The sequence below is a fragment of the Larimichthys crocea genome, chromosome XIII (assembly GCF_000972845.2).
Source record: "Larimichthys crocea isolate SSNF chromosome XIII, L_crocea_2.0, whole genome shotgun sequence".
NCBI lineage: Eukaryota > Metazoa > Chordata > Actinopteri > Sciaenidae > Larimichthys > Larimichthys crocea.
This window is the reverse complement of record NC_040023.1, coordinates 17,178,160-17,198,655: the sequence shown is the minus strand read 5'-3', so window position 1 is coordinate 17,198,655 and position 20,496 is coordinate 17,178,160. Positions and strand designations below refer to the sequence as shown.

Sequence of the window (20,496 nt, the reverse complement as noted above, 5' to 3'; positions counted from 1 at the left end):
ATTTTAAATAGCAGTGATAGGACCAGGATGTTCTTTGCATTTGTAACAAACAGCCTAATGAATAAGAAGATTTTGAAATTATATTAAAATATGTTGTTGGCTTAGTATGCAACAACTGAATGTGATGTTTTAAGGTCCTGAATCTTTTAAAATAATTTCCCTAAAAGAAAACACAACATTCTGCTAAAATGGTGTGTTTATTTTAGTTGACAGATTTCTATATATGTAGTGTAAAGTCAGACAAAGGTACACATATACAATTTTGTATGTTTTGCTGTGTTACCAGTCAACTGTTAATTCAATCTGATTAGATTTAAATGACAAAATAACACCTAGGGATATATTTTATATGCATTGTTACATCATTAAGTCTATAAAGAAATACTTTATAGATGTGAAACTAAGTTTTCAGGAGCGTGATACCCTACTTAACCACTGCTAACTGTCCAAATATGGAATTAATAAACTGCTGTATTTAGCCATCCAGGCAGCTCATTACTGGCAGATAGCTTCCAGCCTAAAGAGTGCTAATGAGCACACTGTGCACCCAGTCCCTCTTTAAACATACAATATTGACAAAGCTAATACAAAGTATGAGCTGTGGAGTCCAGAGTTGAGTGTTATTCTATGTAAATGAACTCGACACTCTTCTGACTTAAAGGTAAACTTTCTTTACTTGTGAATTACTTTAAGAGCTTTTTAAACAGAAGAGAAATTGTCGGGGTCAAAAGAGTTTAAAATTAATTTTAAAAAAATAATAAAATAAACCTCACCACTCAAACACAGCATAGCAGCTACAGTCCAAAACTGCTTTCTATGTTGACTGACAGAAGACTTTATTATATCTTAAAACAAGACGAGACACAAAACTACGACAAACTGTCTTGGTTGGTTAAGATTATTCTTTATTATGAAGTGCCACAAAATGCTTTGTGTTCATTGTGCTTACATTGTCTGAATTCTGGCTCAAAAAAAACCCCAGGAGATCCTCTCTCTGCAGCAGAGAGTCAAACCTCCTGAGATAAGGTGTGTCAGATATCGCTATACAGCAGTAAAAATGTCTCAATCCAAAGGATTCTTTACAAACCCTCTTGCAATAAATGATTATTTAGGTTATCATCATTCTTTAACTTGGAAATACAAAAAAAGAAGAGAGGTCAAGCTAGTACAAGGTTTTTAATTCTTCTCTACCTGAATTCTAGTTAGTTTCATTGTGCTACTTTCTTTAAGGTGGAGATGACTAGAATGGAAGTGCTTCGAGAGAACAGACTGGAGCTCACCCAGAAACAGACACACAGAGACGCACCCGCTCAGCTTTGCTTCAAAACCACTAAAACAGCCACACAACAACAACGTTAGCCAAATACCCTTAAGACGTTTGGACAGCAGTGCAAAGTTGCAATGAGTTTTAATACACAATGATACATTTTGTGATACGTAAACAAGAACCTGGAGACATCACAGCCAGAGATACTCATCGGTTTGTTTAGCGACCTTTGTACCCGTCAGACTGTGATCAGTTCTGAAATTGTGTTATTACTGTGTTTAGTTCTCATTCAGATAGAAATGAGAAATAACAATGCAGAGTCTGTGGTTAAAATAATAGCTTGTTGTTATTTATATCTCTACCAGGGATCAATGTCTCCGAGCTGAAATATGATTTTTGTTTTTATGGTCTCTTTTCCATACTTGTGCTTTTAATTTGTAGTTGTGTAGACCTTGTGTTCAGGCACCTAATTTCATGTTTTTACCTACTTTGTATGTATGACCAAGACAAAAAATTTAAAGCCCTAATAAGATGAAGCTCTATGACTAATCGTCTAATACAATTCAAATAATTGCAGCTCAAATCTAGTTCACACATCAGGGAGACAGATAAGAACTGCATTTTGCTGACTCACATACTAATTGCTCCACTCACAACAAAAACTGCCTCTTTTCTGTTGACTTGAGAGCTACATTTTCCCCAAAACATAAAGATTGTATCATCTCCTGACAACAAAATGTTGTCTTTTTGACTTCAGAATACTGTCAGATTTGATATATAAACTATAACTTTCAAACTATCTGCAATGTGAATGAAATTAGGTAATGGCTCCATGTATCAGTTCAGACTTTCCTTTTATCCCTATAACCTTAAATGATGTTGAATATCAGTCAACTGCATGTCTAACTGAGTCATCATATGCCTGAGGAAGCACTGCAATTATCAAAATTTCCGTTCACATTCACAATTTAAACCTCTTTCTTTTCAACTGTTGAAAGCTCGACTGTAGACACAGATTCTCTCTTTCTCCCACAACAGCTTACTGGCAGGCACTGTGTGCTCACATGTGTGGGCATGCACCCATGCACTTGTGCACTTGTGTGTCTATGCACGCTTACAATGAATACATATGGCATATAAACAAGCACTTCATATTTTTATTTTTTTTTGTGCAGATCTGTGTGTCCTCAGTCTGTCTCTCAGGAAGCTCCATGAATCTGTAGAAAAGGTTTTTTGAGCTGCAGAGAACTGGGTTCAGCAACACTGGTATTGGCCACCTAAATCAAAGGTTAAACCATCTACGGGTTGGGGTTGGTTAGAGTTAGCCTGTCATGTAGGTATATCACTCATAGAGTTAGCCTATGGTTGGCCCAGTAGGGTTAGATGGGGCCTACTGCAGAATAATAAGGACATGGTTTAACGTATCTCCTGGACTGTAAAAGTGAAGCTGCAATCAGACCGTCCAGCTAAAGTACATGCTTTTTCTGTGGTTTAAGAATGCACGCTTTATGGTTTGGAAGTGCACTGGAAGGGTAGTTGAATAATGCATTGCATTTAACGCTGACCTCAGCCCAACTTCAACAATGCACCAAACTTTGACTTGGTTTTCTATTTAAAGTATGCTCAGAGTTGCTAAATACCATGTATGCTTTTTATGCTTTTTATCATTTTGAGTTAGTTCACATCTCTTTGCGACACTCTCCAACCTGATTGCCGTGCTAACCTTTTACTGTTTGTTTGTATCAGAACAAAGATTAGTCTGCTATGGTTATTAAAAGGTCTGTTCAAGGCATGTTCCCACATTAATTGGCTGCATGACACAGGGAAGATGTTTTCAACTCATTTACATGCCAGACCCTTTCAATAAACCCTTGAACTCTCATGTATGGCCAATGATCCAATCTGAGTAATATGTTTGGAGGGCTAATCCAAAATTAGGCTTCTCCTGGTTAATGTTAGCAGTCTTTTTTCATGCTAGAGTTAGCCTAGCACAGGTCTGCAGGGTTATACTTATCCTACAATAGGCCTCACACCCAGCAGCCAGCTGATCCCAGCCTCTCTAGCCTACATCCTACATTAGTTCTACTCACTAAGAGGCAGGCAGTGCATAACAAGAGAGGAAAGACAGGACTTTTATTTTTGTTACTCTAACACTACATTGGCATGTTCCCTGATGTCTGTAATATTAGTATTTTTCTGTTTATGACTATAGGTGAAGTAAAACATACCTGATTTTTAAACTGCTATACAGTAGTAGGTAATACTTCATAACTTCATCATAAAATACCATGCATTAGGTGATTATTGCTTTTAAAGAGTCCTACGGAGGCTCCAAGAGAAAAATATTGCCCTCAGGTTCTATCTATAGGATTTTGGCAAAAATCATAAGCTTTTTATGATGTTGGCATAGATTTCATCTTTTTTTCCTTTTTTTTTTTTGCATGCAAAAACGTTAATAAGAAGAAAAAAAAAGGGTAAACAACATAATAGGAAAAAATAGTACTTAAAAAAAGTGACATATGCTTTGGCCTGTAGTGATAGAAAGAGGTTGGCAAATATCCTACATACATATACAGAAATTAAAGTGCAACAAATAAGTTAACGGTATCACTTTGTTGTTATCAAATCAAGTATAAATACAACAAATAAAAAAGGAAAAATGCTAAGTAAATAAATAAGTAAATAAATAAATAAATAGTGCTTTTACCTCAGTAGTAGAGAGAATATGGTCACTTGGTGCAGCAGAACATTATTATTATCATTATTATTACTATTATTATTACTATTATTCCCCCAAAAAACAAAATGAGAAGGAAAAACTCTTTCACTGCGTTTCAGTGCAGGGAGGAACTCAGTAGCTATCGGCTTGCTATTGTCTTTGTCGTCATCCTCATCACCATCAGAGTCCCAAAATATATGGTGCCATACTGTATCTAGATGCCAGAAGGAAGCCATGTTAGTATTATTGTCTCTATCAGAACAGACAGAGGAAGAGGAGTCTTTGAGGAAGTGCATGCGTAGATCCTTAAGTGGGCAAATCTCAAGGAGAAAAAATTGTGCTATCTTCATCATCTTCATCATCATGAATAGGCTCCAAGGGAAAGCAAGGTGTGGGGGAAAAGTGAGAGAAGAGGAGGAGGGAAAGCAAGGTCATATTCTGACCAAAAATAGATTGTTTGTGTCTGCAGTTCAGTTTGTAAGGATAATGGTAATTTATGTCTGCAGTTTTGTCTGTTGTTTTATCTATGCAGGGGGTCATGCATCTAGGGGACCTAGAGGAGAGAAGGGGCCTTTGAAGCAGGCAGACTCGTAGTGCTTGTTCAGGTAACTCTTGAGCGCGAAGGTCTTGTTGCAGCGTTTACACTTGAAGTGTTTGAAGGCAGAGTGGGTCTGCATGTGAGCGCGCAGGTTTGAACGATCTGCGAAGGCCTTCCCGCAGTGGGCACATCCAAACGGCTTCTCGCCCGTGTGAGAGCGCATGTGGCCCTGTAAAAGCCAAGGTCGACTGAACGCTTTCCCACACACATCACACTTGTGCTTGAGGTCATGAGTGAGCAGGTGCATGGCCATTGCGGGCATGGACACGTACACCTTCCCGCAGGTCGGACATTTCTTTGCCAGCTTGCTGTCCAGCGAGCGGTGTGTCTGTTTGTGCCGGCTCAGGTTGGAAGACGTGGCGTAGGTTTTGCCACACTCGTTGCAGGTGTGCCTCTGGATGGTCCTGGGACTGCTGAGAGCTTTCCTCCTCGAGCGGCCATCAGTGATGAAGAAGGCATCCACTGTGTAACCCTCACTCACCGCAGCATCTCCGTTGATGTATCCGTCAGTGATTTCTGACCCGGGACTGTCAGGGGACTCAGAGTCAGGAGCCCCGTAGTCACTGTGGATACCATCGTAGAGGGGGTCAGGGGAGGGCACCTTGATCCCACTGTCACTCTCACCATCGTACACAACAGGGTTGATGTAGTCACTGATGTAGCCAGCTGACATAAAAAAGAGAAAAGAGTGTTAGGTTAACAACAATAAGGTGGAAGTTGTAATAAAAATGGGTTTACACCAAAGCCTGGGAATCAGAGATATACAGATTGTCCCTGATGTAGGCATGACATAACTTTTAACAAATGAAAATATACGATATCAAAACTATCTTAAGAGGCACATAAGGGCACAAAGTTCTACCTGATCACAGCAGAGACCCACAGTTCATGTACCACTAGGAACTATGATAGACATTTGCTACTGTACGTCTGTCTAACAGGGAGTCAACAGGGAAAAAATCTGGATTAGTGCCATCAGACTGCTGTAGCCAGCTGGACAGGAAGAACAGAGTGAAATCAGATAGTTATTTTCTTTTCAAGCTCTCAAGCTTTTTCCTCATAGAGAACAGTAATGATTGAGATGCAGTATAGTGACCAGCATCTGAATTACTTGAATTAAAGTGCTTACTCACTGATGTTAACAACTACATACTGATACACAGCTGTATGTTTTGTTTTTTTTCTGCTTCTGTATCCCACTTGAGTGATACATGATACAAAACGTAGAGACATCCGGTCAACATAAATATTCCAAACAGCTGGTTCATTCAACCAGAAACTTGTTTCTAACATGTATGTTATATGTCGTGCTATGGTTTGACACAAATGCTTACATGACAGGCGGCACGATTTTGTATGTGTTGAAGACCCGCATGCATTTTAGCTTTAAAGGTCATGTGTGTATGATTTAGTTGCTCTTAACCCCCCTCGCCTCACCCTCTCGCTCACCCTCACGCCTCACCGGCCCTATTTAGAACCAGTGTTATAGTTTGTCTGTTCTGGGCTACTGTAGAAACATGTTGGTTCAATATGGAGGACTCTGTGGAAGAGGAACCGTAGTGTCTGTAGATATAAAAGGCTAAACATTAGGTAACAAATACATAACGATTCTTATGTTCAGGTCATTGTACACAAATGAAAACATAGTTCTGAACATTATTTTCCATTTCTGCCATGTTCTGTAAATAGAGCTCCTTAAATCATACACACTGGACCTTTAACCTAAAAGTGTAGAAAACCAGAGATCAGCAGGGAAACAGAAGGTTCCAGTAAGATATGATCTTAGGTCAGCAGTCTTACATGTAGTCCCAGGACATCCAAACCACAAGATTATCTGTGGTTATACACAGTAGGAAAGGTATCATGCTGTTTTAATAAGACACTGGATAAAAAACTTTAATAAGCTGTAAAAACATACAGTCCTTCAGTATGTATCTGCCCTGTGGTATAACTGCAGCATCTATAGCCCATTCGCTTCAATTACCGTGCATAAATTGTAAGGGATGATTCTCAACTCATCATCAGTAAAGCAGCACCAACTGTAACTACTTTTAACAGCTTTCAACATATGTGAAAGTCTTTTATTGTAACACAGAACATCTGTCTCTCTGCTGCGCACCTGTGGCCAATAGTGGAGTGTGAAAAAAAAAAAAAAAAGCCTGCAGTATTAGTCCAGACATAATTCAGCAGTATAATTCCTCTCAGTTCTCAAAGGTTGCAGTTAAAACACTTCCTCTGCGAAAGATAAATGAACACAGGCTGACCCTGAACTTGAAGAAAGCTGATTTAGAGTGTGAAAATGAGCATCAGCACCGCGGACAGATCCAGTGTGGCGCAGGTCGCTGGCACGGTGACAGCGAGGCTGCTGTGCAGGCTCAATCAGTACAGTCGACAGTGTGGGGGGCTTTCACAGATCAGGGGGTTGAAGACTTGCACGGCAAAGCCTTTTGGGCAAAATGCAGAGACTGCGGCTCATTTTGAAGCACGATAGACGCATATATGAACAGTTGGAGGATGCTACTACTCCCTCTTGATAAAGAAAAATGCAGATTCTTCCCAGTTTTACATGCGTTTATCAGCAATATCATAAATATGTGAATACGTTCATACAAACAACTAAATATAGAAATGCATAAACAATACATAAATACATACTAAGTAGCATATTTAGAGGCATGCACATTATAACGTAGCTTTAGATTTGATTGACTGACAGTGTGGATCTACAAGTGTGTCATTACACACGTTGTTTTCTGCTCTTTTAATCTTTGTTGATCATATCTTGTTAAACGCACATATGCACACAAACACCAGATAGTTTTTGTGGCTCACTGTCTTTGAATCTCTTTTTAGTGTGACAACATAGGTTTGGTTTGGTTTGAATAAACCACACACATTTTAACAGATTAACTGATAAACTGTCCCTAACAACAACACTGCAAACATCAGATTATTTTCTCCACCTTTTATGTTCATTAAACATATACACCTAATCCAGATCACAATGCCTACCCATCATTTAACTTGTTAAGAAGTTACATTAAGCCAATCAAAAAACAACACAAAAAATAGCTACTCTATGACAAATCAAGATTTGAATCATGCCTTTGCTTATGATCATGATTGCTTGCGATTAAGTGGACCTAATAAGAAAATTCATCATATATGTCATCAAAATATATCACATAATGTAATCTAAGGGTGGAAAAAAATGTCGTACTTAACTTTTTTCTCTAAGAAACCCCTGTTATTATTTACCCGGCCTCTCCATTGCTTTCTATATAAGAGGCAAAAGCAACAAGCTCTGTGTGACACCACATATCTGTCTACATATGATAACAGCTCCTACATATCTGCAGCTGCATCCCATCTGACTACACAGTCCCATCACACACAAGGCACAGAACACGAGGGTGTGATATAAATTATTCCAAAAGCAGAGAGTTGTTCCAAACGTGGTGCACTGCTGTCTGTAGAGCATGTGCTGAGCTGTATGTAGAAGCCGCATTAAGCAGTTACCATCAGATGTTAGGGATGGAGACAAAAGGTTGCCGGGACAGACAGCGTTTGCACGGTGCTGCTGAGGTGGCAGATCGCGTGTCAAGCTGAGCAGGGCTTGTTAACCTCGACATTATAAATACACCACTAGCAGCTTTTTTGCTTCACGAGCAGAGAAATACAGGCAAGACTGCGCACGGAATACACATGTTGATGTGCAACAACCTGTCAATGACACTGGGGTGGAAGCAATGCAGTGGCTTCATTTACATGGCAAAGCATCTCTGGTTTTTTGGTGTAAAATGTGACGCACACATGCACAGGGTGTGAGGAAGTTCACAGCTTCAGAGGAGCATAGGGCAGAAACAATGACAGAACAATGAATCACACTGTCCAGTGGGGACTAACAAAGCATTGTTAGGGCCTTAAGAGTAATCTAAAAATAATAATAATCAATTATACGAAGACAGTCAACACATCCCCTGAGTCTTTAACTTCTATTCAACAGTTCATCTGTGGCTGTAAAGTGAAATAAGAGTAGTCAGAAATGTCAGCGCTGATCCACTTTTTTGTGTTTTTGTGATATTGTGATAATATATCGACGTGTGGCAGCTGCTGCAGGCATACAAGGAGTAATGCATTTATTTGAATGTGCAAAAATCTGCCAGCACTGCAAAAACAGGGCAGGCATACCTGGAAAAAAACACATGCAGATTGTAGGATATAAGCCTGTGATGGGGTTTAGTTTTATATGCAACCAGGAAAACATTGGACCACTGTGGTCACAGCATTGTTACATAAAGGATTACTAAACCTCTGCTTATTTGTGCTGCACCTGGAGGCGGTTGGTGGATAAATTTGCCAGTGGATTATTAAAGATTATCTGTATGAAGTGTCACTTTGTTCTGTCAGATTATTTTCTGCTTTAAACATCTATTGCAACATCAGCAGAAAGCTCCATCTGAAGCAGGTCTACATGTAGACTGAGCTTTGCTTTTGTTCATTCCAGCAAACCAAGTGAAAAGTGGACCAGATATTAATAAGCACCGTCCTGTCTTTATCTCCTTTAACCTTACTTAGCCTGCGTAGGGGGGAAAAGTCCCCGCTGACTATGAGCCAAAATCGATGAAACATGGGACGCGCTGGATTTAGTTGATTTCTCAAGTGACCTTTCCGCTCCAGTGGCAACTCAACTCCCACAACCGACCAAACGCTTCAAATCAAGCCTACTTCATCTGCTCTTCTCCCGGTAAATAAAGTGTTAGATTACGCGGTGTGGTAACACTCATTGAGCTGGGTGTAGTGGCTATTGAGATTGGCAGTTCATCAGTGTTTTACCGTGTCCATCTCATCCGGTGTTCCCCTGAGCTGTTGCAGTCGGGATTACTTTCTTTTGCAGAAGACTGCTTAGTGTGCGGCTTTGAAGCTTTTATTGCCCATCAGGAAGGTAATAACTGTGTGATAAACTCTCTGCTGTTGTCCTGTAATCAATGATTATAGGCTACTTATCTGCTTCAAACAAGTTTCAGATGGAGAGGCTGCAGATACTCCGGGTCAATATGAGACCAGGAGATGCCACAGGAGAGAAAATACTACATGCATGAGTGAAATAGTTATATTTTGGTACGAGTTGCACACCGATGTGTCAACCGCTCGGGTCGATTTTAAATATCTCAGTGAGGGAATCCCTCCAGGACACAACAGGTAAATCCACCTCTTATTCTGGAAACAGTCTCTTTAGACTCCCTGCATGTCATTCTCCACCTCCTCCGCCGCCCTCTTCTCTGTCAGATCGACTTATTAATATATATTTTTTTGTTTTTGTTTTTTGAGACACCTGTTAATGCTCGTTGTGTAGGCAGACCTGACCTACCTTTGTCATGGAGCCGCAGGCTGAGGTCTGTCCTGTGCCGGTAGGCGTTCTCCAAATCCGCCCCGGTGGAGAAATCATCCAATTTCACCTTTTTCACCAAGAAAGACCTTGGCATGTTGGTGCGACACCGACACACACTGTCACAAACACAACGGCACACACTCACAAACACAGCCGATCGCCGACGGCCTGGCCAGCGTGCTGATTTTTGTTTTTTCGCCCGTTACACACCAACAAGACGAGGCGAAGCTGGAGGAAGATTGTCTTCAGATTTTTCTTTTTTTTCTTTTTGGAGGAATAGTTTTAGTCTCTGTCTCCTCCGGTTTAACCCTCGTGCAAAGAAAAGAAGGTGAGAAATGCAACTTCAGCACCGGACAGCTCCTTCCAAGAGGAGGAGGTGGAGGTGGTGGTGTGCCTCGGGGTCTCTTTGCTCGCGGGCAGAGGCTCGTGAGCAGTCCAAAAAACAAACAGAAAAATAATAAATAAATAAAAAACAAAAAAACAAAAAACNAAAAAACAAACAAAAAAATAATAAATAAATAAAAAAACAAAAACAAAACAAAATAAGAGGTGGTTGAAGGCACCCTGCGGCGCGCGGCGGCTCTAGGGCCTCTTTAAAGAAGAGATGTAGGAGAAGGAGGAAGAGGAGAAGGAGGAGGAGGAGGAGGAGGAGGGAGGGATGCGAAGAACATAAGAGGTACAAAAAAAATGGAAGGGACGATTTTAGGAGCTTTTCAACAAAAAAAAACAAAAAAAAAATGTCTTACACCCTGTCCTTCCTTCTTTGCCGCAAAAATAGTCCTTAAATCCGGTTAATGATGACTTACTCAGGTCGGTGCAAAAACACAGTAAGACTCCCTGCGGCCGAACGGATCAACAGCATCCCCTCTTTCTCTCTCTGTATCCCTCTCTCCTCTCTCTCTCTCTCTCTTCTCTCTCTCTCTCGCTCTCTCTCTCTCTCTCTCTCTCTCTTCCCCTCGGTCTCTCTCTTTCTGCAGCTTCCGCGAGGTGTTCCCGTGAGTGTGCCGTCTCGCGATCAGCTGTTGGCATTTATACGGCGCAGAGAGAGAGAGAGAGAGAGAGAGAGAGAGAGAGAGAGAGGGAGAGAGGATGGAGGGATGGATAGACACACGGGTAGAGGGAGTGCTTAATTTAATCCATCCCACATCCCCGGGGAGCGGCCACTGGCCCGGATGATTTATTGAAGCTGTTATCACCCACCCTCTCTCTTTCTCTTTCTTTCTCTGTCTTTCATTCTCCTTCTCCCTCCTTCCCCCCTTTCTCTTCATTTTTTTTGATAATGTGTGTGTGTTAGTTTCTGTATGTGTGTGTGTGTGTGTGTGTGTGTGTGTGTGTGTGTGTGTGTGTGTGTGTGTGTGTGTGTCGCCATGTTTTGGGGAGATAAGAATGGAAAGTGTTTTTTTAGTGTGTGTGTGTGTGTGTGTGTGTGTGTGTGTGTGTGTTTAAAGCACTCATCGATTTGATTCAGCTATGAATTTTAAATCCTGCCTGTTTTTTTGAGAAAGTCCATACACTTTTTTTTTTTTTTTGGGTTTCCCTCGTTTTTTATCACCTGCTAAGCATATTCAATCTTTGCTTTCTCCGTGATGACATGGATTATATGAGGGAATATTAACTAGCATGCTGAGAGCCTCGTAATTATCATTAATGTGGCCCTGAAGGCAAATGGATGTAGACCAAATGGAGTGTTTTACAGTGACTGCTGGATTAATATGGGAGTAGAGTAATATCTGCTCTAGGGTCACACTGGGTTCATTGACAAGTTTTACTGCAATATGGAGGATTGTCTCTGCTGATATTATGTAACCGCAACAAAAATCATTTGAGAGATTAATGAATCATCATCATGCTGTGTAGACTTTCTTTTTTCAGCCTCGCTCTCGCTTTGTCTCTCTAATAATATCACTTTAATATAAATGTTAAAAGAAGTCATAATTCAGAGGGCATGACAACAAGTTTGATTAAAGTCCAAGTCTAAAACCTTCGATGTCAAATCTGACATTTAGCCTTGAACCTTAAAATGAATACTGGCAGGTTTAAATGGTTCAAAGCCTGCAGGACTCTCAGTCTGAGACCAATAATGATGGTGTATAAATATGTTTTAATTCGTTTTACAAAATTTGCGAACGTACACATTATTGAATGTGATTCCTCCCAAGATTTAAAGGGCATTAGTGGATTTCTTGTTGTAGGACACACTGGCTCAGGTTTGTGGGCTTGTTAGAAAGTTGTTGAACATCTGTTAAAGGTTAGAAGAAGCTCGGTGGATTATTTCAGTCTACTCAGATCTACAGAGATAAACCACGTAAAGACTGAGTGTTTATAGTAATGGAAACATTTATTGAAGCTAATAAGGTGGGTCGTTGTACAGACTCTGTCTCACTGAGTTGTTAAGTTGATACTTGAGACTTGGATATGAGATGATGTACATTCACTATATTATTTATTTTTACAACAACATTGCACCTCATGTTCATCCAATGAGCAAAAACAATTATTGGACAGGACATGTGATATGAATATTAGTTTACATAATCATCTCTACCTGTCACTTCCAAAAAAATATAAACTTATTATTAATTAATAATTCATTACTAACTCTGAATAAGCTGCTAGAAAGCTGCTCTCCCATTTACTGTATTTTGAATATTTATCCATCCATTAATTTTTTGTTGTTGTAAGGTGTGATGTGTACTTGATGTATACATGCATACTGCATGCATAAATATCAATATTATCCAACTAGGACAACAAAAAATAGTTTTCTCTTCCTTCTTCTTTCTTTCTGTTTGTCAATCTCTCTTTCTATAAAGTTCTTGCTAACAGTATTAATTACACTGAAGGTAATTCAGAGACATTTTATGCAAAGACTGAGTCACTGCTTGTGAGTCAAAGTAAATTAAGTATTTCTTTCAAATATGACTAATTTTGCAACAGGAAAGGAGATTTCTGTGTCAGTCACATTGTTAGTTTTTGGTCATGTCTTTCCTGAATTAGACTAAAATCATATTAGGTGTTGCTCGTTAGATATATGAACTAGTCGAACAGATGGAGACAGTGGAGATGTTGTGTTGGGGTGGTGATGATGAAGACTGAACGGACTGAGGTCATTCATGCTTTACGCATGGACTAAATCTACTCCGCTATGTGTGTATTTTGTATTGATTACAGGCCACAAGACCTGTTCAGTATGTGTGTGTTCAGTATGTTTGATGATGACTCATGACTATGGAAGTATTCTGTGTGTGTGCGTGTGTGTGTGTGTGTGTGTGTGTGTGTGTGTGTGTGTGTGTGTGTGTGTGTGTGTGTGTGTGTGTGTGTTGTGATACCAGTCCATCTGTTGTCCTTAATCAGGGGAAGAGCAGATGAGTTCCATCACCTGGAGACTGGCTCAGGGAGGTCCAATTAAACACACACACATGTACACACACACACACGACTGGCTTAACACAAGCACACAACATACAACCACCTCTACAACAACTGTCAGTCGACTGAAATAACCTACAACATTAACAACATATTTCATCATCATTAGAGGCCATGTGAACACACACACACACACACACACACACACACAACCTATTAGTTAGACACATGTGGACACAAAACCAACAGACAGGTTTTAGCACACACACACACACACACACATACACGCTTACATGTTCATAAATGTAGATGTTTGTCTACTGAGCGTTCCAGAGCAGAGGGAAGCAGCGATCCATTTTCAGAATTGGATCTACCTCATATCCTACGAGTGCCAAAGTGACAGCGAGTCACTCACTGTGTCTCCATCAGATTGAGGATGTGAGAGTAATTTCTAAAGATGGAAGGGACAATATTTTACTGCAGCGCACATGAGTGTGAATTGCAGCCAAAAGTGGAAAGCTCTGGGTGTTCTCTCGTTGGTGTCATCCTCACACTTTGCTAACAGCACCTCACTTTATTTTTGGGACAAACAGGAGATTTTTTTTATTTTTTATTATTTTGTCAGCAGGCCTTGTGAGTAACTCCCAACAGAAATAAAATGTACAAATACAGATTTGCCACTGGTATTATTTAATCTGGTGAGTTTGATACAGTAATGTTTGATTTGAATAATACAGGCAACATATCTTTAAAGAGAGAAAGAGACTTTTGCTTTCAAATGCTCATCCAAACCATCATAGTTTTTGCAAAAAAATAACATTAGGATTGTCTATCGTCATCAGACGGAGCTTTTAAAGCTACACTGTACAACAGAGTCATTACACGATTGTTGTAATTGTTGCCAGATTTGATGTATATAATCTATAGATGAAGTGTAAGTAACATGTTTGTTTAATAATAATAAAAATGCCCTTTTAAATAATACATAAAGTTGATTTGAATTGAGGACATCCCTACAAAGACTCAGTGAAAAGAGTTTAAGAATGATTCACTGAACAAAATGCAAGAAAATAATGTTTTTATTCAACTAAAGATTGAAGAACATGAATGGATATTGCTTATATACGAAGAGGGATCCCCTCCTCTGTTGCTCTTCATGATGTTTCTTCCATATTTTACTGATTAACAGGTTTCTTTCAGGGAGTTTTCCCATATTTGAACCAAGAGTCTATGGTCTGGTTAAACTCAGAGGTCCTCAAAGTCCTTTTAAGGCAAATTTGGGAACTGTGTTTATGTGCTCTCTGTGTTTGTGTCAGATGCTGCACTGAGGTTAGCTGTGATAGATGTCCTGTTTGCTTTAATTGATGCTGTGCCACGTTGAAGGCCGACACATGTGTTGTACACAGAATACGGAGCCGCTGCCCAGCTGCTCTGTGTACGTGTGTGTAGGGGGATTTGGGTGTGTATATGGTGCATGGTGCATGTGACAGGCAGTCAGCTGCTGCCGTATGCCTCAATATGAACACATGCACACACACACACACGCAAAAGAAAGGGTTCACTGGATTAACGCATAACACTTTTAGAGTTATGATTCATTATCACAAATCACCCCTGACCCCTAGACACATATCTAATTGTCTATACATGCACTGACTTAAAGGGTTCATTAACCCCATTAAGTGTTTAAGTGTTCTTAGGGTGACATAATAAAAAGAAATCAGTGATGCAGAGTGTTGGAATTAGTTTTACTCTTCCTGTTGTTTGTGGACAATTCAAGGCCACAGAAAAGGTTTGTTTCTGGCACAAAAGGTCATAACACTTTCTGACTTGCTTCTCTTTTTCTAGGAGAGCGGAATGCAGGTGGCTTTAATGTTGTGGCATTGAGATTTTTCCTCTTACTTAAAGCAAAATGTTTTATCAAGGAGCATCAAGAGTCAAAATATATTTGTCTCTTTCCCTCTCTCTATATCGCTCTTTGCCTCTCATTTTCTGAAGGTGAGCCTTGTTCTGTTCTGTCCTAAAGCTGTTCTGTCGCAGTAACGCTAAATATTGCTGAGCAGCTCTTCTCATCAAGCACACACACACACATACACACACACACACACACACACACACTCACACACACAAAAAGGCACATACACAGGCACATGCACACTTGCAGACACACGCAGAAGTGCTGGGCTAGGGGAGAAATGTGGCCTGTTTCTTTGCAGTTTTTGATGACTCCCGCTGTACTGGTGAAACAGAATGCAGCGTACATTAGCACAGGATAGAGTGTCCCAAAAGAGAGGAGAGGAGAGGAGAGGAGAGGAGAGGAGAGGAGAGGAGAAAAAAAACATCAGGAAAATCTCATTTTGATATTAGATGTCAGGAAAGTTTCAATGGCAGTTCCAAAAAGATCATTAGAAAAAAAAAATCAGATCAAGTGTACATTAAACATTATGAACCATTGTTGACAAATGTCCACACTATCCACCCAAGGTCAACTTACTCGATCGCTGTGGAGCTTTCAACAGTATGACACCTTCTTCATTAGGGGAGATGACGATTGCGCAGTTGTCATCAAAGCGTAGGTGTTCAAACTTTTCATTATTCTGGGCACTTTGACTTCTTGTGCATGTTTGCTGAAAACATAATACAGTTTAGTAACCCTCTACAGGAGGAAGCCTGATCAGGTTTTATACAAATTAATTCTTTCATCCACCACATGGTATAAATTATTAACCTGCTGTCGTTGGTTGACACACAGAACAAACTGCATCACTCACTGTGAAACACACGCGTTGTCTTTCTCAGTGTTTGGTCTTTACAGCCTGATCTGGAAAACCAGCGTAATGCTTCATTAGCTAAATTAATCTGGAAGAAATATGGGACTGATGTGCTCTTCGGGAAGTGATGAGCTCCAGTTAAGAATGTATAATGCAGTTTTATAATGTTCATAATGAATCCATGAGAGAAGATTTTACAGTCTGCAAAGTAGGATGTAGATTAATGCCCCTGGCATTTATTTCTGTTGTAGGAGTCACAGTATCTTAACAAACAACTCTTGTACACATCAAACTGCTGGTCTAGTTGGAAAAGCACTGAAGTGGTCTTTCTGTCTGTATATTTCCCTAAACTCTCTCTGACCCACAATGCCGTTTCGAGGGATATTTCTCTTCCCCTCTCTATCTTGGGGTAATTGTGTGATTCAGGAGAGATTGCATTTGCCCAGACAGCTGAGTGGCGAGCTGGCAGGGTAATAAATGGCCTGATAACCAGCACTACTCTGATCCCTCTCAACGCAGAAATAAGAACAAAAAAATCATTACCTGCTTCAGACAGGCCTATCCTGCGATGTCGCATGTGATAAAGAGAGACATGTTTCGGGAACACAGAGAGGGAAAGGGGAGGGATGGAAGGAAAAATGAAAGACGAGATGAGAGACAGTGAAAGGGTTATGGAAATGTTCCAGGTAACATTTTTATTTGTTTTACAGATTTATTCTGGGATTTTGGAGCATAGAGCAGAATTATGGGGGATGAAGTCAGAAGAAACAATGAATTGAAACACTTTCGGTGGGGTGAAGTGAACACTTTAACCATGATTTAGATTGTGAGAAGTGTCAGAAAAATCTATTTCACCACTGAGTTTAACCAGACATTAAATAACATAGAGTCTGATTCATATTCTCTTTGTTTTCTGTCCATTCTGATCCTCTGTATACCTTTTTAAATGGCAAGATCAACCTTACCAAGCAAATATTTAGATATTTGTACACACACACACACACACACACACACACACACACACACACATGGTCTCAGCAGTGGAAATGCAAGCTTTGGCTTTGAAACTCACATTACTTATTTACAGTCGCTTGCATTCATGTAAACAACAAAGGAAGTCACAGCAGCATCAGGTTGATGTTTTTAGGTTTTGTTTGTTCCAGGACTGGATCACATGACCGCAAAGCATGAGGGAGTTTGAGCTGCAGCCAACAATTCATGTAAAAATCAGGGTAGATGTGTCATCACTTCAGGATCAAACACATCCTTAATTAAAGGTGCAGTGTGTAGGATTTAGTGGCATCTAGCTGTGGAGTTGCAAGTTGCAACCAACTTGCCTCGCCATCCCATCCGAGGGTGAAAGAGAAACTACAACGAAAAATGCAAAAGGCCTTACCTAGAGCCAGTCCTCTAGTTTTCTGGTTTGTCTGTTCTGGGAATCTGTAGGTCTAAAAGGTTCATTCCAAGGTAACAAAAACACAACAGTTCTTATTTTCAAGTACTAATTAAAACATAGTTTTTGTTTAGTGTGCCAATAGATCATCCTAAATGTAACACACTGGACCTTTAAATCTGCAATAATCAATATTTTTATATTAACAATGGGCAATAAAATCTTTGTTTTAGTGCATTCTCCTGTATAGTTCTGGCTCTGCTGCCTGGTAATTAGTCCAGTCCTCACAACATTCTACATTTAGTATAATACAAACTACTATTTATATTATGGCTCAGCTAAATACTTGGTTATTATTTACTGAGCGATATGCATCCATATTGCCCAGTATTCCCAAACTAATCTACATTTTAAATCCAATACTTAATGAATAGTCAATGTCAATCCATTGCTTTCCATCTTGCGTTTGTTGTAACTTAACCTTGACTGATAGACTAGATAATCATTGTCTTGTTTTAAAATGATGTGCCATCATGTCCGGATCGGTCCCCATAGAGGCTTCTTTATTCCATGAACACACATATGAACACTTGACACATGAAGATGTGGTTATCTTTTCAGAGCAGCAGTTTATAAACACTATTACATAGTAATAAATAGTTGTATTTCACTCGTACATTTGTCAGACATAAAGTCTCAGAACACTGCCCACACAGACAGACCAAGAAATGCATTGCCTGGCTAACAATAGCAAGACAGACTAGAGAGAGATGCACTGTGAGCAGCAGTGCATAAACGTAATGTTACTGTTATTTACTGACATCAAACTTGGAGAGAACAGAAGTTTACGCTTGCTGTTCTTGCACTTCACTCCCATCGTGTGTTTTTTTTTCCTCTTATGTGACCAGAAGGATAGTTCTGCTTCATCCTCTTATCGACACTTGCTTTGATGGAGCAGGAGACAGGGGCGCTTGCATAAATTACATCCTGCCCTCCTGGGTATCAGATCAGAAAATACTTGCATGTGTTGTTTTAGAGGGGCAAATTTTGTTATTTAATTAGCAGAATTTGTTAATGCATTCATCATATTAATTTTACAGATAATTGTATGTCAGTATTGTTTTTTTTACAGTACCAAAAACTGCAGTTCTTCGAATGGCCACTTGAGGCTGGCTACAGAACAAGACAATCTCCATAAGCAGAAATAAACGCTGCCAGGTGGCTATCATTATCAGTGGCTTGTTGGAGAACCTTGGCATCCTTCGCCCCACCTCAGGTCCACCGATCATCCACATCTCTGACAATTTTTAGATTAGCTGAGAGGCGTAAAAAGGCAGGACTGCCAACATCGCGGCAGCCAGAGCCGTACATTCTGGGCTTCAAAGCAGCTCTTCAGAGACCTATGGGGGACGCAACAGATACGACGTCCATTCTTTATACTGTCAATGGTTCACAGCTTCACTGCTTCCTAGTGGCTAGAAACATCAGTTATTGCAATTTTAAAGAATTAGTGTGTAGGATTTAGTGGCATCAAGCGATGTAGTTGCTGATTGCAACTCTCTCATCTCACCCTCGCCTTCCTATAAAGGAGAAATTACAGTAGAAATGTGGTGCAAAGAACTACTGAAAAACATGAATCCTGCAAATTGTATAAATATTGTTTAACTTCTACACTCAATGCTCCGAACAATAAACTATTCACAGCCCTCAGTGCTGTTGGTAACACGTATCAGATATACAGTATTTTTTTTATTGAAAGTCAAAAAAAGAAACCAGTATTGTTCCAGAGTGGATTCAGAGGCTCAGTGCTCGTCCTCCCCTCCCTCCTACTCTTCACTGAGTGTTTCCAATATTATCAGAGGTTTCATTCTTTTATTCCATCCACACCACTATTGTGTCTAATCTGTCTCTCGGACACACACAGTCAGTCAGTCATACACACTTGTTCGCACACACACATGTTCATGCTCACATGATCACAGATACACATAACAACCCCATGGGGCACATGCAAGACACAAAGTCATGCTCAGAGACACACACACAGCCTGTATCTATGTATCCCTGAGGCGGTGCTGTAGCATCAGTGGCCGCCTGATGTTTCATCAGCAGGACAACACATTACTATTCTAACACTCGACTGTTCAGATGTTCTAATGTTTTGTCAATACTGTTAAATCAACTTTATATGCCTCCAGAGGGCAAACAGTTTACAAACACACTTCCGTTATGAAAAAATGAAATGACCTTTGAATGAACCCATTACATGATCATATTATTTTATTCTCATATAATGTTTTTTTAGAGGAAGTGTTGAGGCTTTTCCCATTTTCTGAGACTATTTCCATGCTGTATCTGTTTTATGAAAGCTTGTACATGAGCCCCTCTGAGGCGCCACGACAATGTTTGTCACTGTGTTTAATCCGACTACAGAAAAAAACATGGTGTGTGTTCATACAAAGTGTTAAATAATATTTTTTGACAGGAAGTATGTGAAGGTAAAAGCTACATTTACATAAACGAGGTGGGGAAAGCTATGAGAAGGTGAACTGTTAAGGTGAGTGCTGAGTGAGGACTTGACTGTTTCTAATTCAGTGAGGTTTGTCTCCAGGGTTTCCCCCAGTGTTTGCAGAGTGTTATGTGAAAATGTCGCCGCTATTGTGCTTTTTGTGTGGCAGTGACCTTTTACGGATCACAAGGAGGCAAGAGCTACACTGTGAAAAGGAACACTATAGAAAATAAATTATGTTTAGGTTTATGCAATGAAAAATACAAACTATCCTGTATAGGTCGTTTCACGTTTTACCTCGGGTGGTGTTACCACCTTTTTTAAGTGCCTCATCTCCTTATTTCTATATTATCTTTACCACTGCATTTACAGCTTTCCTTTTAAACTGGAGCGAACAGCTTTTGTCATTTGCAGAACACACAACTGGAGCCACATTTCACAGCAGATGTTTTTAATAATACAAAGAAGTAAAGATAAG

At 39.9% G+C, this 20,496-nt stretch overlaps 1 protein-coding gene across 1 annotated transcript; it reads right to left on the bottom strand.

Annotated features, from left to right (window-relative positions):
* Positions 1 to 888: 888 nt before the first annotated feature.
* Positions 889 to 10,458, bottom strand: LOC104923068 (transcriptional repressor scratch 1). The gene is made up of 2 exons (XM_027286014.1): positions 9,956 to 10,458; positions 889 to 5,250 (listed from the first exon to the last, which is right to left on the bottom strand). Exons 1-2 carry the CDS (start codon positions 10,068 to 10,070, stop codon positions 4,523 to 4,525), a joined length of 843 nt encoding a protein of 280 aa, XP_027141815.1. The 5' UTR covers positions 10,071 to 10,458; the 3' UTR covers positions 889 to 4,522.
* Between the last annotated feature and the right edge of the window lie 10,038 nt (positions 10,459 to 20,496).

Coding starts and splice junctions, on each gene's coding strand:
- LOC104923068 (XM_027286014.1), bottom strand. CDS start 10,070: ATGCCAAGGTCTTTCTTGGTGAAAAAGGTGAAATTGGATGATTTCTCC. Junction 5,251..9,955: donor CCTGCGGCTCCATGACAAAG/GTAGGTCAGGTC, acceptor TTTTTATGTCAG/CTGGCTACATCAGTGACTAC.